General features: G+C 33.4%; 2 protein-coding genes across 3 annotated transcripts; both read right to left on the bottom strand.

The window, feature by feature from the left end:
• Positions 1–402: 402 nt before the first annotated feature.
• LOC108362529 (farnesyl pyrophosphate synthase-like) lies at positions 403–6,883 on the bottom strand. Of its 2 annotated transcripts, XM_017615558.1 has the most exons (9): positions 6,773–6,864; positions 6,581–6,652; positions 5,144–5,367; positions 3,957–4,039; positions 3,004–3,074; positions 2,808–2,948; positions 2,381–2,742; positions 2,061–2,287; positions 403–598 (listed from the first exon to the last, which is right to left on the bottom strand). In XM_017615558.1, the coding sequence occupies exons 3-9, from the start codon at positions 5,350–5,352 to the stop codon at positions 414–416; spliced, it is 1,278 nt and encodes a 425-aa protein (XP_017471047.1). In that variant the 5' UTR covers positions 5,353–5,367; positions 6,581–6,652; positions 6,773–6,864; the 3' UTR covers positions 403–413. The 2 variants fall into 2 exon arrangements, with proteins under 2 accessions (XP_017471047.1, XP_017471055.1); XM_017615566.1 differs by lacking the exon at positions 6,581–6,652 and having other exon boundaries at positions 6,773–6,883.
• A 1,386-nt stretch (positions 6,884–8,269) lies between these two features.
• On the bottom strand, positions 8,270–15,474 carry LOC108362543 (farnesyl pyrophosphate synthase-like). Its single transcript, XM_017615579.1, has 7 exons — positions 15,259–15,474; positions 13,381–13,463; positions 9,960–10,030; positions 9,764–9,904; positions 9,311–9,693; positions 9,008–9,234; positions 8,270–8,856 (listed from the first exon to the last, which is right to left on the bottom strand). Exons 1-7 carry the CDS (start codon positions 15,465–15,467, stop codon positions 8,672–8,674), a joined length of 1,299 nt encoding a protein of 432 aa, XP_017471068.1. The 5' UTR covers positions 15,468–15,474; the 3' UTR covers positions 8,270–8,671.
• Between the last annotated feature and the right edge of the window lie 4,542 nt (positions 15,475–20,016).

Genomic DNA, 20,016 nt, shown 5'->3' with positions numbered 1-20,016 from the left:
GTACAATATTGTTATAACACTCTTTATATAGTAGCCAGATAACAGTAAGAAGTTCACGGAAATCGCTGCCACGTTTAGAATACTTTTTACCTTTTATGAATTTATGTGTCGGGTATAAAATTTTCGGTTCGGCCCGAACTTAGGTTTATGGTTCGATTATATAAAACAAATGTTAATATGACGATGACTACACTTTTAGAAAACTAAAATACCGCATTAACAAAAAAGAAAGAGGACCTAGATCTACGTGAGAGCCTTCTTATCGAACTACAGAAAAATTCAACTATGGGAAGCTATTTTCTTAATAGCGGGTAATAATTTTCGAAGTTGACCGCACTAGAATCCGGCCCCACACAAAGCTCAATAAGCACGCAAGTGAAATAATATTAAAGTTTTAAAGGGTTATTTCCTTTTTATTTGATATTTCTTTCAGAAATAGTATTCAGTATTTCTAATAAAGCTTCACGCGGTAAAGCGTCCGATTCTTGGCGAATAAGTGTATTAATCCTATTATATGTTTCTTCCTCGTATTTGGCATAGATTTTTGGTAGGTTTAACTCTGCATAGACTTCCTTAACACTCGCAATTTTCTGGGGATCTGAAATTAGAAAAACTTTATTATGTACATATCGCACACGGTATTCAAAAGAGTTTTTGAGATTATGCGCTACAAATGTACACCGAGCTTTTATTAACCTTTGAGCAAAAGCCGGAGCAAATTTTTGTACGAATATTGGACTGTACTCAAAAAAAAATTCGCCGTTACCCCCGAGCATAAAGTATTTTTTGGACACAATTTCGAAAACAAATTTTTTGGATTTTTTGCCGAATGCAGGGGTCGCCTTAAAAAATTTTTCCTCAAATCTTCGGCATTGCAGTCGGATTTTTAAGTACGATATATTAATGTTCTTGTCTCAAGACGCATTTGTTTTTATTTTAAAGTTTATTGACGTCAAATACCACGTTCTAGTATTAACTCACTAGATCTTAGTTCCTCCTACCCTAAAGTGTTACCCTAATATCAGTAAATTAAAGCTCGTCAAAAAATTATTAAACCTTTGCTAAGAAAGTATTTTGAATATACTTGCAGCAAAAGCAAATTGCCGAATGTAGATACATAGATCAGGATGTACAGATTGTCTAAAAATAAAGCGCAATTTCATGAAATCGACTTAACAAATCTTTTGTTTTAAAAATGAGAACTTGTTATAATTTTGTTTTTAAAATCAAAAACGAATATAATAAATAGCACACATCACTTATATGTATAATAGTGATGTACAAACAATTTTCTTAAAAAATACGCATACTTTTTAAAAATATTTGTATCAACACATTTTGCAATAGGACTGTGCAATTCTTAAATTTATTATAACTCATATTAATTGATTAATCGCACAATCCGCTTTCAAGCGCAACAAAAGCATGTTCGGCAAGTATAATAATAGGAAAGCTACTTTACTAATATTTTGTATATTTTTATAATTGGAAAAAAATTTATTTGAAGGGAAAAGTCGCCAATGGCGATTTGCTAAATTTTTACGCGTAAATATAAAAAAAAAATCGCCAAATTGACGCTAAATCGCCAAATCTGGACACTCTGTTATAGATGTCAGCGAAAAACAAAAAACCGGCGACATCTAATATTAAGAATAGTTGGCGCTTATACAATATATTAGCATACATTAGACAGAGGAGTGTATGGGCCAATTTTTTCGTTTGCTTGGAAGATGGTACGGTACATAGGTAACTGCGGACGTTTGACAAAGCAACTTCTCTCGAGTGACATCATTTTCTCTTCAAATCAGTAGTTCATTGAGTTCTCGAATGATATTTTTATGTTTAGCCATTAATAGGAGTAGCTCAAGATCCTAATTTAATGAAAGTAAAATAAAAATGTAAAATTTTTAAATGGAAGTTCCCTACAATTTACTCTAAATTCCAACCTGTAGAAAGCACAGAGGTTGTTTTGTCTAAAGTCCGCAGATATGAAAAGCAAAAAAATCAATTAAATAGTTTTCCAAAACACTTATTAAACGTCTGTACTTAAATATGCTTACCATATTGACCGTAGCACTGTTCCATGATAGCTCTCTGTTCAGGACTTGCTCGCTCCATACACCGTACCGCCAACCAGGAACACTTATTCGCTTGTATATCTGTGCCAATTTTGCCAGTAACATCAGGATTACCAAAACAATCGAGAAAATCATTTTGTATTTGAAAGAACTGGCCCAGTTCAATTGTGATAGCTTCGCATGCATCGAAGATTTTCTTATCTTTTACGCTGTGTACATATGTATGTATATATATAGAATAATAAAAGAAATTACTTTAAGATTTTCAAAATTTCGATTACTCTTCCTCTTTTGCTGCTCACCCCGCTAAATGTAAACCCAACATTATGGGCAAGTAGAAGAAGTGGTTTGAAGTTTTATTCATCACAACCGTGTTGTAAATGTCCATATTGAAAGTGTCGACACTCTTTTTACTAAGCAGCATATCCAATGATTGTCCAGATATGCATTTAAATGTATTTTCATGAAATAATTCAATCAAATCGACATAACAATCCAAGTAACGGAAATGCTTTTTGAGTAATACGAATATGCAGTTTTCGATCATTAGCGCGTCATTAATGGCATTTAGGCCAACTTCTTCTAATTTATGCCAACACAACTTGCCACGACGTGCAATGCCATTGTCTACCATATCATCAGCGATTAGTAAAGCACAATGTTGCTGAGAGGCAATTGAAAATGTAGAAAATAAAACTAATTCTTAGATATCAAACATGCCATTCTCACCAGTTCAACACACCAGCCAAGCAAATTCGCCAGTCTTAATTTTTCTGCGTTCAGTTTATGGCCTTTGACTAAGCTTTTGTATGTTAAAACAGAGATAAGGCCACATTTCCCATTCGTTGGCGACATATTATAATCTACAGCCTATAAAATGTTTTAGTCTAACTTCCCCTATTTGGAAATTTAGTATTTGTATTACCGTTATTAGCCCATCTGCAGCGTATCTACTTTTGAATTTATCAGCTATCAGGGTCAGGTCTTGCAAAACATCTAAAAATGCAACAGGTTATTGAATGTTTTTTGATTCAAATAAGTTCCTTAACCTTAAAAGCCCAATCTACTTGAAAGTTACGTAAAGCCCAAACGTATGTCTTAGAGGCGTAGGTGACTTAAAAGACAACCTGTCAGCTAAAATATACTTTGTTCTGCCCAATTTTATTTAAGGAAATATTGAAGTTGTGATATAAGCTAATAACAAAACATAGTTTTATTAATAAAAACGACAATCACATTTATGTTAAACAAAAAAGTGTAAAGGCACTTTTGTATACAAATTAAAAAAATCCCGATTGACGTAGATTGGGCTTTTAGGGTTAGAGAAAAAACCAAGGCGAATTTATATAAGGTGATGGTACTAGATCAGCTGATTTTGTGTTTCGCCTCACGACTGCTAATTTCAAATTGTAAAATTTTGTTTGATAACTAACAAAATAAAAATGATAAATAAAAATGCTATCAACTTATATTAATTCGTCTTGGAAAAAACTTTATTTTTTTAAACTTGATTATGCGATCAGAAATTTATTTTCGAAATATTGATTACTGAGAAGTAGAATCATCAAAATCTTTAGTAGGGGTACTGAAAATAAAAAATGTTCTTACAAATATTTAGCATATACGGAGAAGATCCTGCTTTGGAGCCATTTCAGATTGATGATTATGTTCAAAAGCTATGTAAATATATATCAATTTATAGTTATGCCGGGTTTGAAAATAGAAATTAAGTTTGTTTCTCTCAAATGACAGCCTTTTTTTCAATGTCTGGTGGAAATTTGGCATTAAATTTATTAACATAAATGCCCCTTGATTTTTGATATCAAATTGGTCCTTAGACTAAATTAAACATATTAATTAATTGTATGCCATACATACCTGGGTAAATGGCCATAAATTCACTTCTTTCATCTTTTGACATCTTTAAAGGCGTAGAAGGATTTTCCAATATTGATAAAGTACTAAAAATAATATTTAAGATATCATATTTGCATGCAGTAAATTGCACATATTAATTTTTTATTTTATTTTTTACTTATACATAAATCAGCGTCAAGCTAAAAAGTTTATAGACAATTCTTGTTTCATGACTAAGGCCTGACTTAAAAAATAGTAATAATGAAAAAGGACTAGCTTTATTTGAATATTGACAAAAGACACCAGGGATCCACACAAAAGTTATATGGGAAGTACTTTGAAGCCACTCTCCAAAAATAACTCAAGCAAGTTTAGGGATAAATACAGAAAAGGCTACACGAATTACCTTGAGTTGACAAACAAACTGTTGGTTGAAGAAAGGGCCCAGTACCCCGCTTTACGTATGTATGCAAAGAAATTCTAGTCCTTATTTGAGGTCTGCGTCCTGCTCTGATGCTGTGGTGTGGTGAACGGCATTCAGAAAATCTACTTACCTTCAGCCTTAGGAAAGGATACAACGTCTGGCTGTCAAAATGCTGAATAAAACCCTAACGGCTGATTTTGGAAAGGATACTGAATCTGCCTGCCCGATAAATGCCAGTAGACCCCGATTTGGAAAATATTGCAATCATAGTGAGCTGTAAGGACTATTGAATTCAGCAAAAGAATCTGTGGAGATACTAACTCAGTGAGCAATAGCGATGGGTGTAGTACACACTGCATGGCTACATATCTCAATTGGACATGATCTAGTATAAATAATTTTAAGGCAATATTTCCTGCAAGAAACAATCTGTGGTGCTTATGTATATTTTTAAGGCAAAAGACGGAACAATTTTAAACAATTTTGAACCGAATCTTAGTGGTAATCATTTTCGAATAAAACACAAAAACGGTTCCGAAAAAAGCCTGAAAAATTTCAACAGTTTAAACTATTCCGCGCTGGTAGCAAAATTTTCGTAACGGGTAGATTCCTTGTTTCAGTTTTTGTTAATAGATTTTTTAAATTTTTCGGTGACAAAATGTTCGGCAAATGTTCGGTCTTATATGTTTGAAAAAAAATATATATATCACAAAAGCCTAACACCGCATGACTGATAAGAATTTCCAGAAATAGTAAAAAAAAATTTTAATTAATATTTACTTACCGTTTTGATATGCCCAGTTGAGTTTGATGTTCTTTCCGAGTACTCTTAATCAAATCCCCAGTATTATAATTATTAGATTCGAATATACCCAGATGATGTGATATTTGCCGAAGGGGAAGAGTTTTATTGTTTAGGTTAATACCACAGGCGTTAACAGTGGTAGCCACATTAGAGTGTAGCTGTGGCTGTCTAAGTATTATTGAAAGCATTTTTGTTGTATGATTCTACGAAATAACAAGTGAAACTAATGTGAAATTACATATACATATTTTGAACAAAAAAATCTTAACCGTTGAGACGACCGAAGGGTCTAAAGGGGTCACTTTTGAAAATTCAAGTCTTTTGTATATATTTGTATTAAAGAAAAAAATCCACTTAGTTACAAAAATAATTTATAGTGGCTATTTTTGAAAAATATTAGCATACTATATTTTTTTCAATTGAAAACCTGAAAGGTTTGAATTTCCTAATTGGTCTGCGGATAAAGTCAAGAGCCTTTTGCTTAATGTCCGATTATCGCAAACCGGAGATAATAAAACGACTGCTTTATCGATCACATGTTATGCATATGCATGATGACGAAAACGTCGATAATGATGTTTAACTGGGAGATAGTTAACACTAACTACAGGTTAAACATCGTTATTGACGGTATCGACTCCCTGTTATACATATCTTATAGAATTGATCAGGTCGATAAAGATGTTTAACCTGCAGTTAGCGTAAACCAGATATTGAGAAACTGGCCCTAAGAGGATAAGCCTTTGGAGCATCAAAATTGTAGACAGCCTTTTGTTTTCTCTCTTTATTGAGTTCTGTCCACATGGCGAATAGCTTACTAGCGATAGTACAAAAAATTGACGAATTAAATTCAAAAAAACTTTATTTTACACGCCTTTGATAGTCTAAAAAAGGGCAACATTTAAAGGCCTTTTTAAATTTAATTTTTAAGAACAAAATTTAAAGGTAAAAAAAAAACCAATTCTAGATCCGAAAAGCACTTCGATATCTAAAGGCGAAAAGGTGCCAAGTCTACCTTTTTCCAAAATTTAGTTTTTGATGTAGAATGACAGATAATGCGAAACTACGGCGATTTTTCATCTCTGCTGCACAATTTCAAAAGCTGGACGTAACAACTTTAGGTAACGACTTACTTTTCCTTTATTCTATATTTTTGTTAATTTCTAAGATAATTAATAACACAAATATGGTTGTTCGAAAATAGTTTAAAAAATACCAACAACAAAAAGTCGATTTCAATACTTCACTCACAGGCAACGACTTTGACCACCTGCAAAGCAGTTGTCGTTGGTTTTTTGCAAAAATAAAAGACACCGTTATTTGACTTGAATTTTTCTTGATCAAATACCATGGACAAATAGTTTATTCTTGTAAGTACGAAAAATGAGTTTTTGCCACAAAAACTGATCAATTTACCTATAGTGTATTGCTGTTATAACATATAGACGCACAGCACAAATTTGTAGAAAAGTTCGTTCAAACACTTAGCTAAAATGTGAGCGCAATTATTTTTTTTTTAATTTTCTATTTATAAATATAGTTTGCTAGAGTACATAAAAATTTAAATCTTACGGAAATTTCAACACTGTTATTAACATCTTTAATCACCTTTTCTTACAATTATTTTTTTTTAGCTTTAAGTATTGCTTATTTTTTTGTTAATTGGAATTAGAATCACGTAGCATGCGAAATGCGCGAAAGACAAAGTATAACTGCGGTATGAATTTATAACACCGCCCGCTTTAATATAAAATCCATGCCCCAGCTTGCTCGCTGAGCACAACCGAATTGCAATGCAGCGATGCCAGCTTGCGCTTCAGTATAGAACGATTCATAATCATATTAAATCATTATCCTTCCATTTAGAATAGGGCTGCCAGACGTCCTGATTTTCCAGTACTTGTCCTGATTTAAACAAATTGTACTGGTGCCCTGGTTCACACCTAAATTGTCATAGCTTTTTAATGATGGTCAATGCAGACACCTATCAATTTTTTTTCTTTGAAAGAAAAGCATTAGTAGTCTAAAATCTATAATGAAAAATTTTTTCTAACATGTTGTACATATCTGGTGAGTTTATCTTCTTTCTGTTTAGTTTCTTTGGGTAAAATCTAATTTTGTATCATCTGGCAAATGCCAAAAAAGTGCAAGTTCCTGAACAGAAACACGGCTGAGGGGTCACACATACTACGCAGTAGATAATTTCAGGGGTTAAAATCTCTACCAAAAGGACTTTCTGAAATACATTCCTTTTTCCTTTACTTTTGGTACGGAGTGGCACAAATTGAAGGGCTTCTGCTTTCGCTACTCAAAGAAGAGCTTTCAAACAAACTTTTATAGGACAAACTTCAGAAGGCCTTTTGAAGAAGTTCTTTTAAAGCTATATTTACGGTTCGGATCAAATTTGTTTTATTGAGACTTACGGCCCAATTCTGTGTTTTCTTGATACATTTTTTGTAAAGAAATTTTATCAAGATTTTTATCAAGTAAAAGCTTCCTTCGTATTCNTTCCCTCGTATTCTGTGTCAATATTTATAAAACAAAAAGCTCTACGATTTCCACATAAGTGGAACTGATTTCCACATGTGTGGAACTGATTTCATTGTCACATATGAAAAATATGGATTTAAAAGCAACAAAGCTTTTGACTGTCGTAGCCGAGTAGCTAGAGATGTCGACTATAATTCTGTGTGTAGCAGGTTCAAATGCCAGCACATGGAGTATTTAATTGTTAGAAACAAATTTATTAATATACAAAATGTATACATTTCACATGAAATTTCAATTTGTCAATAGCATTTTCAATCTTGATAATTTATCAAGAAAAAAGCTTTTGGTTTCTGTGCTAGAATACCAATTCTTGATAAATAATAAAAAAATGACAAATTATAAAGATTTTCAATTTATCAAGTGCACAGAATCGGGCTGTTAAAATGCTTATTGAATTCTATTTGTAATACTAAACAATATAAACAAAATGATCATGAAGCGCATTGTGGGACATGTAGAAATTTTCTAATGGTAGTAAGCAAGTATTCAATACGTTACGTAAATAGAAATTTGTTTTTTTTTTATGAGTAACATAATCATAATTTGAGCGTTTCATCATAATCAATCATTCGGCTCTACGGATTGTGCCACTAAACCACACTGTTTATAATATCAGAAAACACTTCAAAATAACGCCAGTACCAACGAAACTGTATTTATAGGGAATAAGTGTCCTGGTCGATGGTTCAGAATTATGGCAGCCCTAATTTAGAAATAAATTTTAGGTGAACCTAGATAATTTTAGAGCAAAGTTTTATTAGTTCTGATAAACTTCAAATCATTAAATATACACAAATGTATATGTATGTACGCACATATAAATACTGTACCAAGAATTTGTGCTTACAAAGTTAATACGAAAGCGGGAATAAGGGCCCGTTACTAAATGTTTGGTTAACGTTAACTACACAAACGCTTCTCACACAAAGCTCAAAGACACTTAAAATTATTTTATTTTTATTTGATATTTTTTTCAAAAAGTGTATTCAGTATTTCTAATAAAGCTTCACGCGGTAAACCATCCGATTCTTTGTGAATAAGTGTTTTGATCCTATTATATGTTTCTTCCTCGTATTTGGCATAGGTGTTGGGTAGGTTTAACTCCATATAGACTTGCCTGACTCTCGCAATTTTCTGGGGATCTAAAATGACAAAATGTGATTACATATTGTATGTTAACTTATGCATGTGTGAGTCAATATGTATGAAAAGCAAATTTGTTTAATTGAATAGTATTCTAAAAATCAATTCCGAATATAAAATGCATACATGTACTTAAATTCAAACACTTGCCATATTGACCGTAGCACTCTTCCATGATAGCTCTCTGTTCAGGATTTGCTCGCTCCATACACTGCACCGCCAACCAGGAACACTTATTCGCTTGTATATCTGTGCCAATTTTGCCAGTAACATCAGGATTACCAAAACAATCGAGAAAATCATTTTGTATTTGAAGGAACTGGCCCAGTTCAATTGTGATAGCTTCGCATGCATCGAAGATTTTCCTATCTTTTACGCTATGTAGATATGTATAGATATATATATATAGAATAATAAGAGAAATTACTTTAAGATTTTCAAAATTTCGATTACTCTTCCTCTTTTGCTGCTCCCCCCGCTAAATGTAAACCCAACATTATGGGCAAGGAGAAGAAGTGGTTTGAAGTTTTATTCATCACAAGTGTGTTGTAAATGTCCATATTGAAAGTGTCGACGCTCCTTTTACTAAGCAGCATATCCAATGATTGTCCAGATATGCATTTAAAGGTATTTTCACGAAACAATTCGATCAGATCTACATAGCAATCCAAGTGACGGAAATGCTTTTTGAGTAATTCGTAGATGCAGTTTTCGATCATTAGCGCGTCGCTAATGGCATTTACGCCAACTTCTTCTAGTTTTTGCCAACACAACTGACCACGACGTGCGGTGCCATTGTCTACCATATCATCAGCGATTAGTAAAGCACAATGTAGCTGAGAACCGATTGAAAATATACTTATAAAAAATAAAACTCTTTTTGGATATCAAACATGCCATTCTTACCAGTTCAACACACCAACCAAGCAAGTGCGACAGTCTTAGTTTTTCTGCACTCAGCTGATCGTCTTTGACTAAGCTTTTGTGTGTCAAAACAGAGATTAGCCCACATTTCCCATTCGTTGGTGACATATTATAATCTACAGCCTATAAAATGTTTTAGTCTAATTTCTTTCGTTTGGAAATTTAATATCTATATTACCTTTCTTAACCAATCTACAGTTTCTTTAGTTTTGGATTTCTCAGCTATCTGGGCCAGGTCTTGCAGAACATCTAAAAAAGCAACAGGTTACACAAGGGAACAAAAATGGGTGAAAAACCTTGTTGCGGCAAATGTTTGAGCGGTTTTTGTTTGACTTTTCTGTGCTTATTACGAATCCATGAGTATAAAGTTTCCATCAGCTCCAGATTTTGAGAAAAACGAGGTCAAAATGTAAAGAAATCGCGTTTTTTTTGCAATATTTTAGAAGCTCTAGCAAAGAAACAAAAGGCGATATTAGGCTTAAATTAAAGCTAGAAGTCTCCCTTATATATATGACTTATAGTCATTTATTGAAAAGCAAGACCTGATAGTGCCTTCCACTTAGGCTCAAATTAAGGCTTGAACTTACGACTACAATCTTGTAAAATACCATACCTGAACTTTAACCCAGGTCACTTATAATTATTTATTTAACAGCAAAAACTGATTTTGCCAAAATTTTATTTTTATTTTCAATAGCACAGTATTCCAGTATTTTTATATTGTTCAATAAATGACTATTAGTGACCAGCAGGTCAAGGTGCAAGGGGGCATAGTATTTTCAGGGATGGTAGCCGAGAGTTATAGCTTTAATTCAAGCCTAAGTGGAATGTTCTATCACCTTTTGTCCTTACCACTTCACTGACGGATCTCCCTTGCTTTAACAAAGACGTGGCCGCCTTATGTAAGTAGGAATTTAGAATGTATATACATTTGGTATCGCATACTTCTGAGCCGCTTTACAAAGTTCCGTGCTTGGAAATAACTTCGGCTCACGTTATTTTGCACCTGACAACGTAATGCGTCGTCGGAGGTGTTCATTTTGTGCTTTACTAGTAAATGTCATTGGTCATGATGACAATTTTGATACTTAAAACTGAAATAAAGCAAGGCTTACCTCGTAAGGTGCTTAGCTATTTTCCCATTGGGGCACTACAATATTTCTCCTACAAATTTTTAAAGTGATTACTAATTAATTGTTTTCTAATATTACTCGTACTATTTTGGTTAATTGAAATAGATGGCATATTTAACACTTTATTTATGTGAGCGCGAATTTCTTCTGAAATAGCTGGCGCATCAATTTCGTTATGTAGATTACAAATATTGTGGAGAACCACTGTTGCCACAATAATGCTTTCTACACTCTGGGTATTCAGCCTTATACCCACCGAAAGAACCGGATCGTTCGGCGCAGTTTCTCGTTCGAATCTCAGATTCGTTATATAGCGCCTCTGCCGGATTACGAACATTGGATATTGGTGTCATTACCCACTGATTACAGGGATAACCGCTGTCTGCAACAGCCAATGAATTTCCGAATGCGCCCCCTTCGAAGCGACTATAAACGCGCGAGTTTCGAAGTATTGTGGCATCGTGTGTGGAACCAGGCCATCTAGCTACTACATCCAATATATTTAAGTCGCTGTCGCATAAAGTCTGTACGTTGTACGAAAATAACACTTTTCTGTTTTCGGTATAACTCCTATTTTCACAACGATTTCGGGTTTCTGTACCAAAACGCGTTACCCAAATCAAAATACTTTTACACACGCTTCTAGACAAAAGTCTGCAGTTTAAAAAAAAAAAAAAAATCACTATATCTGTGCACACATTTTTTAATAAGTTCGGTTTGAAATATGGGTTGGTTGAAAAACAGGTTGGCGCATCCCTTATAGACCGTGGACGTCGCATTTTAATGATGCGATCTAGAACCTTGCATTCCATGTAACTTTCGTCACTCGATCTCATTTTAATAATATTTAAATGGAACCACTTTTGCTTTTTATTTACTTATTTATATTTTATTTTGAGTAATCAGCTGCTGTTTAGTCGAGAATCAGGGTTGCATTTTCCATATTTAAATAACCTGGGTAAAAGATTGTCGTAAGCGCCATTTTGACGATTTTTAGTTCTAGATGCAGTTATATATTTTGAAATAAGGGCTTTCGATTGGTGTTATCAGTTTTCAGATATCTCCTTAAGTTTTCGAGATATTGACTACAATTTTTTCGATAATTTAGTAAAAATTTAGTTAGTGATGCAGCCATATTAAACTAATCAATATCTAATTAAGGTTTAACATTAAAAACTAAATAATTTAAGAATTTTGTGAACTAGTAACATTTTCAGAGACTTTGGAGAATATATATCTTCGCATTTTTGAGAAATTGCATTCAAAACTTCAATCGCGACTTCCCACAACCTGCCGAAATCAACATACGACAATCTTTTACCCAGGCGACGATTGGGCATTTAAATACAATTTAAATTTTAAATATTTGATCTGAAAACGAAAAACTATCAATCGGTATTTAAATAGGCCATCTGAAATTGGCCCTAAGTGGAAGGTTCTATTTATTACCTTTTGCTTTTTTGCTAGACCTAAAATATTAAAAAAAACGCGATTTCTTGACACTTTGACCTAGCTTTTCGCAAAATCTGGAGCTGATGGAAACTTTATACTTACGCATTCGTAATCAGCACAAAAAATTCGATCAAAAACAGCTCTAACATTTGCCGCAACAAACTCACTGTTGCCTTGTGTTATTGAATGTTTTCTTATTCAAATAAGTTCCTTGAAGAAAATTTTTTTTTTAACTTTATTATGCATTCAGAAATTTTTTACTGAGAAGTTGAATCATCAAAATATTTAGATAGTACGAGTACTTAAAATAAAAATGTTCTTACAAATATTTAGCGTATACAGAGAAGATCCTTCTTTAGGGCAATTTCAGTTTGATGGTTATGTTCAAAAGCTGTCTTTCGTTTTAAAAAAGAACCTTCCATTTACATACATAATTATATGCCAAATTTTATCGGCAATGTTGGAAATTAAAAATATCCATGTACTTGCGTTAAAAGTAGAGATGGGCAAAACTCGGGATTTTCTACGTGACACGTTGTGTATGCAGCTCATAAAATTTTATTGGAATAAAGTGCAAGTAGCTCCGACTTATCGTTGGTTTTGGGCAATTTTTTTTACGCTGTCATTTATTTTCTTCCGTTAAAAGTACTTATGTATGCTCGACGATTCTTTTTTATATGGAGAAAACAAAAAAATTTCCAAAAATCAACGATAAGTCGGAGCTACTTTCAACTTGCACTTCATTATAATTAAATTGAATGGGCTACAAACCTGCATACTCAAAATATTTCTCAAATACCGAATTAAAAAGATTGAAATTTTTACGAAAGTTTATTAATTTTTTAAATATTGCTCAAAGATTGACACTCATCTCTAGTTTAAAGTATACATAATAATGAGGGTTCTTTCATTTCTAAATGGCAGACATTTTTTCCATTTTAATGCCTAGAGAAAATTTGGCACTAAATTATTTAAAGACTAAATTAAATGTATTAATTAAGAGTATGTATATACCTGGGTAAATGGCCATAAATTTACTCCTTTCATCTTTTGACACCTTTACCGGCGTATACTTATTTTTCAACGTTGATAAAGTACTAAAAAGAATATTTAAAATATCATATTTGCATACAGTAAATTTCACATATTAATTTTTTATTTTTATTTTATTTTTTACTTATACATAAACCAGTGACAAGTTTATACATAGATAATACATGACTAAGACCTGACAGCCTGACTTATAAAAATAGCAATAACACCGTAGGGAGAATCTCAAGTTTCGAAATGACAAAGTGAAAAAACATTGAAACACGTAAACTTAATTTTGACTCGTTGTTTACGAATCTGTATTCTGTTTTTCTAGATCTGGTCATTGTCCAAAGATATTTAAATTTGTATCCCAAAACAAAATCTAACTTTAAGTATTGTATACATCTCTCAAGAAAAACATAAAATTCGTATAAAATTGCGCATAAGAATCGGAAAAGAAATTTGTGTCTATCTAAATTACTTAAATCAGTATGCAGCTCCCAAGAAAACAAAAATCGTATAACTACATATCGACTGCTGAGTGGAAAATCGACCTATCTCGGCAGCCAGTTCGAAAACGCTCTATCTCAAAAAAATTTTCAAGAACGCCCTATTTCAGATTTTTATTGAAAAACACCATATCTCGGAATTCGGTTCAAAAACGCCCTATCCTACTTCAAAATGTATTGAAAATGTGCTGATATAGGGCGTTTTTGAATCGGCAGCAGAGATAGGGCGTTTTTGAAACAAATTCTGAAATAGGGCGTTCTTGAAAAGTTTTTTGAGATAGGGCGTTTTCGAACTGGCTGCCGAGATAGGTCGATCTTCCACTCAGCAGTCGATATGTACTTACATGGTTCAATAATAAAAGGTTTGCTCAGAAAACAGTTTTCTGGCTCCCTCTTGACAAAATCGGCTCCCTTAGCAAGGCACTGTATGTGAGTTCATGTTTGTGTGCAAAGCTCTTGAAAGGGAGTTAAGGGAGTGTCAAAACTCCCTAGTGTCACTAGTGAGTAAACCTTTAATTATTGAATCATGACAACGTACAGTTACCTTATACGATGTTCGCATGAGGCGATTTTACAGGCAACTTTTAGTTGAAAGCAAAAATCGCCTGATGTGAACGGCCTTTCAACTAATCGGTTCCAATGAAGTTGGGGTGCAGCCAACTTTTGATTCAACTAATCGCCTTTAAAATTTCCTGGAAAATCGCCTCATGCGAACACCGTATAAGTAAAAACACTATGAGCTGGTTGCCAAAAAATGCCTACAGCTGAGATCACCTGTTTTTGGCATTCGTTCTTAATCATTTACAATTTCATTCATTTCTATTACTACCCTGCAGTACGGGGAGCGACTACAGGACTGATGAATCGGTAGCTACCTGTTAAACTCCGTCAATTACCGACCGACTACTTGCAGTGTATTTCATCGATTACTTTTATAAGGCAATGTCCTAGGCGGTAGTCACCATCGGCTCTCTCTGCACTACCGGGCTGCGAGCCAACGACGCACATAAAATTTCATTGACTAAGTGCGTACATATCATTAAATCGTTAATAGTACCCGTTGGAGATGAGTTGGGGACTAATTGATCTCCAATTATACCCATAAGGGATGAGCCGAGACCAATTGATCTCCATTAGTACCCGTATGAGACTAGTTGCGACTAGTTAATGCCCAATTGTACCCGATTGAGAGTAATATCGGAATACTCTCTTTAGAGATTAGTCGCACAATTTTTTGCAGGGACATTACTTATGGAACTATACGATGGTCATGATATAGAAGGATTAAATATATGACTGGCAAGGGTTTTCAGAAATAGTAAAAAAAATATTAAAATTAATATTTACTTACCGTTTTGATATGCCCAGTTGAGTTTGACGTTCTGTCCGAGTACTCGTAATCAAATCCCCAATATTATAATTGTTAGCTTCGAATGTACCCAGATGATGTGATATTGGCCGATAGGGAAGAGTTTTATTGTTTAGGTATATACCACAGGCGCTAACAGTGGTAGCCACATTAGAGTGTAGCTGTGGCTGTCTAAGTATTATTGAAAGCATTTTTGTTGTGTTTCTACGATATAGCAAATGAAATTAATTTACATTTATTCTCTACTAGATGCTTACTTAAAATGCTACTCCGCAAAATACAAAATAGAGAATAGGATCTGAAAAAAGGATCAGTGCAGTGCCTTTGTCTTCACCTGGAGGCTGTGTCGGAGCCACAGCCACTAAACTTAAACGTTAACATTCAAGCTAAAAACGGTATATGAAATATTCGTTTTGATTGTATTGAATTGACTTTAATAAATCAATATGAATTGCAAAATAATAATAATTAGCGGATTCACATTAACTTCAATCATTTGTACCATCAGCCACATACATTTGACATGACGTGTATAACTACTTGGATTCATTTTTATCTCCTTTCATACTGCAGAAATTTGTATTACTTTTTATATTAGCCTAGGTCCCCGTATTAGTATTCTTCTTCGTGTTCGTAAGACTTCTGAAATAGCTGGCAACCCTCCTAAATATAGTTAAGAAATAAAAAAATCTTGTGCGTCTGATATTGTGATACCTACAAACTTCATGTGCCTAATGAATTAAGTTAAATTTGCGTTTTTAAGTACGTGACAATGCTCCCAAATACTGTTAATTGACACCCATATTTTTAATAATTGCTTCAACTTATTAAATAATTTGAGTTTACCTTTTTAAACAGGTGGCAATTCTACTCAAAATGTTCATTTCACGTCATATTTTAATATTTTAATTAGCTTATGCTTACTTTATATTAAATTCCAATTTTAAAAAATATGGCAACCCTATTCAAAATATTTTAAAACTAAATTCTTTTTAAACCTTTATCGACTTACATATTGCGATACAAATTGAAATTTTGTATATAACTCCCTTAATTCAAGTTGAAATTAATTTCTAAAACACATGGCAACCCTCTTAAATAAAGTTCAGAAGAAAATATTTTTAGCCCATGTTAATGAATACACATGCTTTAATAATTCATTTGACTTATTTAAACAATTTGAGTTTAACTTTTACACAGGTGGGAACCCTCTTTAATGTAAAAACGTTCAAACTAAATATATTCCTTTACTCCTTTGTTTCACCCCATATTCAATATTTCATATAACTTAATTCGAATTTTCAAACAGATGGCAATCCTGTTCAAATTATTTTTAAACCAAAACCTTGTTAAACCGTTTTTGTCTGACACTTGTATTGTGATACATATTTAAACTATCTAATACTCTTAATTCAAATTGAATGTAATTATAAAATCAGGTGGCAACCCTCCTACATGCAGTTGAGAAATAAGTCTCTTCAAAGCAATTTTGATTTATATTCATATTGAAGTAATTTATTTAACCTATTGCTTATATTGAATCTAACTTTTTAACATGGTGGCAACCCTCTGCAAAATATTTTCAAACCACAATCTCTTTCGTCGGATATCCATATCAGGATATACATTTACATTTTTCTACATATAATTAAGAAATAAAGTTTTTTCAAAACCATTTCGATCGATACTTATAGTGTAGTAATTTCCTCAACTTAAAATTAATTTGAATTTAATTTTTTAATCAAGGAGCAACTCTTTTTGAAAAAAAAAGAAGTTATTGCACATCCACAGGCCGAGCCCTTTATGATACCTTATTTTGTAAAATCGAACGAACGGTACAGATCTGATATGACGAAGAAATTTTCGCGTTATGAATTCATATGTACATACATAAATTACTAAAAAAAACCGATCCACAATAACCGCAACCAACATATGNCCCGATTGCGTCTGCATGACTCCTGCACGACTTTACAATTCACTTTAAGTTGGTTTTGTCATAGCTAATTAAAAGAGAGGTCTTAATCGAAATCTCGCCGAAAAGCTAACTATAAGTTGGTTAGTTTTAACAATTGATAATTTTTCACTGCAGGGTATGTATGTACTTACATACATACACTGCGATTAGGTTATAAGTACTGCGCCATCTGTTACTCAAAAGCTGATATACCTACACGCACATACTCTTTGTCTCCTTCTCTCACTTCCAGCGCAAGCACGTGTTTGCAAAATGATGAAGAAGTGATTTTGTATGGAAAATCGATAGGTTTGGAATTTTATCTTTGGAACGCCACACTTTTCTTTGATATCGCTTCATTAGTTCTCGTGCAATAAGCGTTTTCGTGAAGCTCTAAAAATTACATTTACAACATTTGAGCATGTCCTCCATAATTAAGCAATTTTTCGTTCATGATAAGATATTTATCTGAGACCCTACTTCTCCAAATAAAGTCTGTTTGTGCATTTAAGGAATTAAATCAGAATTGTCTGGCTTTATGAGTAAGGTTCAAAGGTAAAGCAACTTTCAGTCTACACTTGAAGGCTTTTATTCAAAGTGCATATGTATATCAATCCTCGAATATGTTAGAAATAGGAGCGATGAAAGTATATTTCCGAGTATTCATATGGTACTAATGTCTGCCTCCTTATTCAGAGCCATAAGTGAGCGGCCGGCTGTCCGGGCAAATGGCGAACCGTTCGCCTTGGCAATGGCGTAAACTACCAAACAGCATTTAGCTATTGCAGGGTCAGAACGATGAATCACCGCTACTTTTAAACACAGCGATTCAGAGAAACATTTTGGTAAAACTAGGGGTCCCAGGTCGGAGCTATCAGGCGGAGGTATTAAAATCTCTGTCCCAGTCGGCTCTCGACGGAAGAAGGACCCCCGAAGGACCTGTGAAATTTCTATTATCGATGTACAGTTTTATCTTTGGCGGTAGTCGAGAAAACGAAAGTAGGAAAACACACAAAAATTTTTTGGGTTGGGCCACTTCTGCTAACATGGCCTCACATATATAGTAAATCTGAAAGTTATTTTTTACCAGGAACAATAAGGCTATACTCTTTCTCCCGTTTAATTTGGCGTGGAAAATACACTATTTTTATTAACTTAAAGTCTAAATTTTTTAACTTTGGTTTTCATATAATAACGCCTATTTCTAGAATATTCCTTGATTGAAAAATTAGTGAAATAAATGTTGTTAACGAAGCGATATTCTGCCGAAATCCGCAATAAAGTCCGCGTTTTGCTAACTTTAGTCCTGCAATTGCCACGCCCATTTCTAAGGGTTTGTCGCCATAAAGAAAAATCTTGCCGCACAAATATTTTACCTGGATAGGTATTCTATCGGAATCTGCAATAAAAGTTAAATTCTTGCCAAAGCCCGATGTTTAACACCTTACTAAATATATCTCAACATAAGTTTTCGAAAACAAATTACAAACAATTTTTGTTTCTCACAAAATAAACCATCTCACCATAAAGAAAAGTATTTTAAAAATAGTTCTTGAAAAATGCCAATTTTTTTGAACCGCGCTTTTTATGGAGAACTAAACAAGGATTACGATGGTATAATTTTAAATCCCTAACTTACTGGCCTTCACTATGCAAATCAACTTCAAAAAGTTCAACTGTTAATAGCTAAATTACCTTTAGGACAATCTTGACCATCTTATATGAAGAAATGTTAAGTCCGTTTCTTTAGCTTTAAAACGACGTTAAGATGAAGTCTATACGATGCGCAGAACCCGAGATATTTTAGCGATTTGAAGGAGTACATGATTAGTCAGAATGACGAAAAAATGCAAAATTTTAACAGATATATGAGTAAATTTTCTGCAAAAATATTCCGACATATGCAATCAATCAGATTCGACCATAACTAACATAGATATATAAATAACTTTTAGTTTTTGACTATAGAGACCGTCTCCTGGAAAAGCCCATATAAAATGTTGTACTTATGGAATCACGTACATCCTTTGGAACTGTAATTATACAGTATATTACATAGAAGTACATAATAAAAAAAAAATATTTCTAGACCAAAATTGTGGGCGCACTGTGCGTCATTCTCGTAGTTTTGTTCCCAAGAACGCTTAAAAATTCAAATCGAAATGAGAACAAAAAGATAACTATATAAGAAGGAAACCCTGTGGAACGTTGCCAAAGAGAACAAAATGCGAACAATACTTTCGCCAACATTTCTAAGAAATCAAAATCGGAACAAAAGTCTCCAGAAAGTTCTGGCAAAAAACGATACAGAAAAAAAAATCCGAGGAACATTCCCTCGAAGAACAATTTGGGAGCTAAAGTCTTAGGAAATTTTCTGACAGAGAACGAACCGGCAACAAATCTTCCCTAAACTTTTCGCGAAGAATAGAAGCGAGAACAAAATTTTTCTCATAGCGTTGCATTAGTTTGAAATTTTTGAATATTAACATTAATCGAAAAATAACTGAAAGATAATTATGCACAGACTTAAAACACGAACTTTTCTTGAAAATGAAATAGAAGAATTTTCCATAAATTGACAGTTCAACTTAATGATGAACGATCTGAAAGTTGAAATTATCCAACTTTTCTCTGGCTTAAAATTAACAATCGTGGTTTTCACGAAACCATTTTTCATCCCAATACGCAGGCGAGCCTCTCACTGTTAGCGTTAGGTTCTATTTAAGAACATTTGTTCTCGATTTGTGCTCCAGCGGAACGTTAACCAGACCTTTGTTCTTATT

This window comes from Rhagoletis zephyria, unplaced genomic scaffold (genome assembly GCF_001687245.7).
Source record: "Rhagoletis zephyria isolate East Lansing unplaced genomic scaffold, Rhagoletis_zephyria_1.1 Rzeph_scaffold_00022, whole genome shotgun sequence".
Lineage (NCBI taxonomy): Eukaryota > Metazoa > Arthropoda > Insecta > Diptera > Tephritidae > Rhagoletis > Rhagoletis zephyria.
The sequence above is the reverse complement of the archived record's forward strand: the minus strand, read 5'-3'. Positions and strand labels throughout refer to the sequence as shown.

Coding starts and splice junctions, on each gene's coding strand:
- LOC108362543 (XM_017615579.1), bottom strand. CDS start 15,467: ATGCTTTCAATAATACTTAGACAGCCACAGCTACACTCTAATGTGGCT. Junction 9,905..9,959: donor CTGTAGATTGGTTAAGAAAG/GTAATATAGATA, acceptor AACATTTTATAG/GCTGTAGATTATAATATGTC. Junction 9,235..9,310: donor GGAGCAGCAAAAGAGGAAGA/GTAATCGAAATT, acceptor ATATCTACATAG/CGTAAAAGATAGGAAAATCT.
- LOC108362529 (XM_017615566.1), bottom strand. CDS start 5,352: ATGCTTTCAATAATACTTAGACAGCCACAGCTACACTCTAATGTGGCT. Junction 2,949..3,003: donor CTGCAGATGGGCTAATAACG/GTAATACAAATA, acceptor AACATTTTATAG/GCTGTAGATTATAATATGTC. Junction 2,743..2,807: donor TTGGCTGGTGTGTTGAACTG/GTGAGAATGGCA, acceptor ATTGCCTCTCAG/CAACATTGTGCTTTACTAAT.